Raw genomic sequence first — 6000 nt, forward strand, 5'->3', positions numbered from 1 at the left:
TGTTTTGTAGTTTGAGGTGTACAGGCCTTTTGCAACCTTTAATTTATTCTGTTTTCTTATGTCCTTGTGAAGGAAATTTTTTATCTCATATTTGGATTGTTTGTTGATAATATATAGAAATACTGTTGATTTTTTTATATTGATTTGCATCCTGCAGCCTTGCTACATTCACTTATGAGTTCTAGTGGCTTTTTTTGTAGATTCTTTATAATTTTCTACATATTGATTATATGATCTATGAATAAAGACAGTTTTAATTCTTCCTTTCCAGTCTATATACTTTAAAAATCTTTTTTTAAATTTTTTTGAATTGTGGTGAAAATATACATAACAAATCCTAGATATCATAACATTTTATCTCTCTGTATATTTCAGTATACATCTCTAAAACAGGGAAATTAACATAATCACCTATTGTCACATCTAAATCGTGTTTGTCACGTGTTTAAGAGTTTGTTGTATCAGGATCAAATGAAGTCCATATATTCCATTTGGTTGACATGTCTTTTAAGTCTAGTATAACTTGGAAACCCTGGTGGCATAGTGGTTAAGAGCTACATCTGCTAACCAAAAGGTTCGCAGTTTGAATCCACCAGACGCTCCTTGGAAACTGTATGGGGCAGTTCTGCTCTGTCCTATAGGGTCGCTATGAGTTGGAATCAACTTGATGGCAATGGGTTAATATAACTTCCTACCCTACTAGGTTCCCTTTCCTTCTCTTTCTTGTGTTTATGGTGGGTGCGTGGGTGGGTGGGGGTGTGTGTGTGTGTCTGTGTCTGTGTGTGTGTCTGTGTGTGTGTGAGAATTCCACACAGGTGTTACATACTTCAGCTAGGAGGCACATAATGATTGGTCTCACTTTCTGTGATGTTAGCTGTCTTTGATGATCATTGCCTAGGTCTGTTAATTCATAAGGTACCAAAATGTTGATATTCTCTCATTACTTCTCATTTGTTTGCTGAAGGCTTCAAAAAATTTTCATGATCAAATATTTGGTTTGCTTGATATAAAATTTGTGTAGAAAAGACAGGGTAACTACTTTTTTCCTTTTATTTTCCAGTTTTCAAAATAATTAATTAGCTCTATAGTATCTTCCAAAGGTGCTTGTTACTTTGTCCATCTGTTAGCATTTTTAGGATTTTAAACCAAACTTAGTTTACAAATTTGTATTTATGTTTAATGCATATCATATTTGAGACCCTAATCATACGATCCATTATAATCCCTTCTTTTCATTGTCACGTCCTTTCTGCTGCTTCATATGGTCCTTCCTGTTCCCACAATATCCTTCTGAAAACTGTTACCAAATCAACATATCCCAGTGCTCCTTGTTAGGATCCCAAATTATAGCATTTTGCTTTTGATGTTATACTTTTAGCCTTTTCTAACTTTTTTCTCCAATCTTATTGAATGTCATTTTCTATTTATTCAGACTCCTTGTATTTTATCACTAATTCCACAAATAGCACATAAGCCTTTCATGCTTTTTACTATTTTGTGTTGTAGCACTCAGTAATAAAAATTTTATTTCATATTCGTATGGTTGCTCAGTTTATGGTGGATGGATGTCAGGTTTGGGGTTCTGTCTTATGCTGAAGTTTTGGTAACTTACATTGAAAAATACTTTCATGAATATTAAATATATTCATAAGTAGACAGAATCACTCTAAGCCCCCCCTTTTTATTTTTACAAACTCAGCATTTCTTAAACTGCTAGTATAAACACAAAAGTTGTCAACCAGAACTTTACAGAAATCTTCCCAAGCTATTAAAATCACCTCATTCAATGTAAATTGATATGAACAGTTAAAAATTTGGGATGAATATAAAGTTAAATAAATTTTTGTAAAATTTTGGTAAACTGGCATTTGGTAGATTGCTTACTTATTCTACCCAGTTCCTAGTCAGCCTACATTGGTGAATGTTAGTGTTCCAACTTTAAAAATCTTGGGAGAAAGGGAATGTAATTTGTAATTTAGTTCAGATACTCACTGCTGATTTAATCTTACGTGGCTGGGTCACATGGTATATTGGGCTGACCCAGGAACTGTGAGATTGAGTAATTTTCTTTAGAATGGTAGATGGGTTGGGGCAATGAATGGTATGCCTTCTACAGCTACAAAATTTTGGTTCACATCTTAAAAATAGTAGAAACAGGATTCAAACTTCATCTGATTTTATCTAAATTTCCTTTAACTAGTTAAAAGAAATAGTTAAAATGATTTTAAGTATTTTTCTGTATTTGTTTGAAGATGTTTATCACTTAAGGCTATTATTTTTCTCTGAGCCACTACTTTAAGTATGGTAATATTCTGAGATGCACAAGTTTCTAAATAATTATAATTGTAAAACCAGAATTTGTAAAATATCAATGAGCTTATAGAATTATGCCTACAACTTTAAATGCTGCATCTATTCAGAAAGTTGATCTTGTAAACCAGTAATGAAAATTGTATTTCCTTTCTTTCCCAAATAGGCCAAAAATAAGTTTAATGCAAAACAATCAAAAGAAACAGAAATAGATTATTGCAGACTTACTGAAGCTATTGTGGCTGAAAAGGAGAAAGAATTCCAGAATTATGCAAGAGAAGTAATTGAATCAGAGTCCCAAACAACAAATAAATATGTTTATCCTCTTGTAAAAGCTGCACAGGAAGGACCTGGAGGTGGCCATGGACCAGTGTTTGTGGACAGAGGTGGATTAAGACCCAGCTATCAGGCAAATGATGTCATTGGGGTCCAGCTCCCTTTTTATAACTCTCGGGGATCAAAATATAATAATTTTCAAAAGTCTAAGGGAAGGCTAGGGTTTACATGGTAGAAAATTTTATTTTTAAGATTGAGAAGACGAATTTGTAGCAAATAATATGAGCTACAAAGGTAAATGAATTATATACCTATAATTTGTTAATAAAGCTGCTCTTCATCTAAGTACAATTATGTCTGATTTAATTCAGTCTTCACAGTATTTCCACTGGATATATAAAACCCTTAATTGACTCACCTTTTCTTTTTCTTGTGATAAATGCACATAAGTTACCATTTTAACTATTTAAACATGTACAATTCAGTGCATTAAGTACATTCATAATATTGTGCAACCATCACCATCTAGTTCCAGAAATTTTTCTTCTCAAAAGGAAACCCCATAACCATTAAGATGTCACTCCCCATTTCCTGCTGTCCCCAGCCCATGGCAACTATTAATCTTTCGGTCTCTATGAATTTTCCTATTTTGGATATTTCATGTAAATGGAACCATATGGCATGTGTTTCAAGGTTCGTGTATATTGTAAAATGTTTTAGCACTTTATTCTTTTTTGTGGCTGCATATTTCCTTGTATGGATAAGCCACATTTTGCTTGTCATCTGTTGATGGGCATTGGGGTTGTTTCTACCTTTCGGCTGTTGTGAATGAGCTGCTATGAACATTTTTGTACACGTTTTTATGTGAACATGTTTTCAGTTTTGGGTATGTATCTAGGAGTGGAATTGCTGGGTCATCATATGCTGTTTACCGTTTTGAGGAACCAAGAAACTGTTTTCCAAAGTGGCTGAACTGTTTTACATTCCCACCAGCAATGTATGAAGGTTGCAAAATATCTCTACATGCTAGCCAACACTTCTTTTTATGGTTATCCTTGTGGGTGTGAACTGGTACGTTATTATGGTTTTGATCTGCATTTCCCTGGTGAGTCATGATGTCTAACATCTTGTGCCTATTGACCATATATATATGTATCTTCTTTGGAGAAATGTCTATTCAGATCTTATGCCCATTTTTAAATTAGGTTCCTTTTGTCGAGACTTCTTTATATATTCTGGATACTAGACTCATCATATATCTGTATACTATATCTATATATATATATATATACAGTAAAATCTGCAAAAGGTGGAACCTGTGCAAGGTAGAAACCTCTGAGAAGGACAATGCAAGTATTTTCCACTAAAATGAGCGATAGAAAAGTGGTTAAGACTGCACCCTGTCAGAGGTGAAAAACTTGTGAGACCTGAAAACAAGGCAGTCCCACTGAGTTCTGGCTCACAGGTTTCACTGTAGTTTGCAAATATTTTCTCCCATTCCGTAGGTTGTCTTTTCACTTAGTATTGTCAGTTGATGCACAAATATTTTCAGTTTTTATTAAATCCAATGTATCAAATTTTGTTGCTCATGCTTTTGGTGTCATAGTTAAGAATCCTTTGCCAAATCCAAGGTCATAAAAATTTTCCGTTTTAAGAGTTTTATAATTCTAGCTCTTAAATTTAGGTCTTTGGTCCATTTTCATTTTTGTATATGGTGTAAGGGTTCAACTTCATTCTTTTCCATATAGATATCCAGTTGTCCCAGCAACATTTGTTCTTTCCCCATTGAATGTTCTTGGCTCCTTTGTTGAACACCAATCTTTTCACGTTATGGGTCTGTTGAGATTTTCTATTCTGAGTTATTAATTTGAGATCTTTTTTTAATATAGGCATTTACTGCTATAAATTTCTGAGCACTGCAATATTGATGAAACTTAGAAGACTAAACTCATTCCTATTTTATGTAAATAGTGTAGAGATGCAGCAGTGTTTCAACATACTGGATTAAAACATTGAGGTAAAAGAACATCATTCTCTTGGAGACCACGGTTTTCTGATGTTATGATCCTCTCTGGGAATCTGATAAAAACTGCAGCTCCTCCAACGATCAGGTATACAAATACACTAAATTCTGCACGTATTTCCTGAACTTCCACAAAGCCCATTCTTAGACTGCACAGAGCTGTGATTCTCATCCATACCCAAGATTCTGATTTAGTACGTCTGGCAACTTCCACTTTTAAAATATGGCATAGATAATTCTGTGGGCAGCCATTGTTCTTTTGGAAATATTAAAAAACAAAACAAAACCCATTGCCGTCGATTCCAATTCATGACAACCTGTATGACACAGTAGAACTGCCCAACAGTTTCCAAGGAATGCCTGGTGGACTCAATTGCTGACCTCTTGGTTAGCAGCCGGTGGCACTTAACCACTACGCTGCCAGGGTTTCCTCTGGGGATCTGGATCTAAATTAAAAACAACCTGCTTAAAAAAATAAACATATGAATTGTGATTAAGTATTAGAAAGATAACTACATGTACTGATTTCCAAATTGTGTGCCAAAGCGCTCTGAGGGACCACAGAGGACTCACAAGGGCACCGCTGGTAAGATATTTTAAAATTCTGAGGGGAACACAGTGACATTTGACATTTACAGGACACTGCATTTGTTACTAGCTTGAGGTAGTTTCAACATACTGAATGTCCCATTCCTTCAATGACATCTTTGTTACGGTGGATTTTCAACACTTGCTGGGATAAAACTCAAGTACTGCATGAAAATCACTGTAGCACAGGAAGTGAGTGGTGGTTTCCAATCTGATTCTAAGGTTTGAAAAGTTGTACAATGACCAACAGTTACACACATGCTATTAGTAATTAGTTGTGGTTATTTAAGAATATATTTTTTCTTTTATTTCAATTTTTCAAATAGTTACTAAGTTGTTAGAAGTTAAATACTTTAGCTATTTGAACTTCACTATTTAATAAACAGAACTGTTGGGTATTTCTTTTGGCCAAGGGATACCACATAAAAATCACTGAAACACAAGGGCACAATAAACCAAGAAAATTTGAACCTCTGTCATATACCATTTCCTTTACGTTTTAAAAGGTATTATTATGCAGGGATGAATATTAGTTTTGGATAAAGCTATTTTCTCATTATAAACCAGGAAATCAGTTTCTATAAAATGGTTCATTACAAAAACTTGTTTTACAACCAACTTAGGTCTGACTGAAGGATAGCATAATACACAAACGACATTATTAGTTTTTCTCCCTTACACATACAATTAATTTGATTATTTTACTTTCAATTTTGCTGACCTTTCTACTAGAGTTGACTACATATTAAAAAAAGAGGGAGGGGGCTATCTGAATGTTTCTTTAACACACAAACAATTCAGTG

The 6000-nt window shown here is 34.2% G+C and overlaps 1 protein-coding gene across 1 annotated transcript in view; it reads left to right on the top strand.

Annotated features, from left to right (window-relative positions):
- CFAP210 (cilia and flagella associated protein 210) overlaps positions 1-4026 on the top strand; it is a 44150-nt gene extending 40124 nt beyond the window's left edge. The window contains exon 9 of the mRNA XM_004375537.3: positions 2477-4026. Within this exon, the coding sequence (XP_004375594.1) occupies positions 2477-2821 (345 nt within the window). The 3' untranslated portion in view covers positions 2822-4026. The remainder of the gene's footprint in view (positions 1-2476) is intronic.
- The last annotated feature ends 1974 nt before the right edge of the window (positions 4027-6000 follow it).

Source organism: Trichechus manatus, unplaced genomic scaffold, assembly GCF_000243295.1.
Source record: "Trichechus manatus latirostris isolate Lorelei unplaced genomic scaffold, TriManLat1.0 scaffold00037, whole genome shotgun sequence".
NCBI lineage: Eukaryota > Metazoa > Chordata > Mammalia > Sirenia > Trichechidae > Trichechus > Trichechus manatus.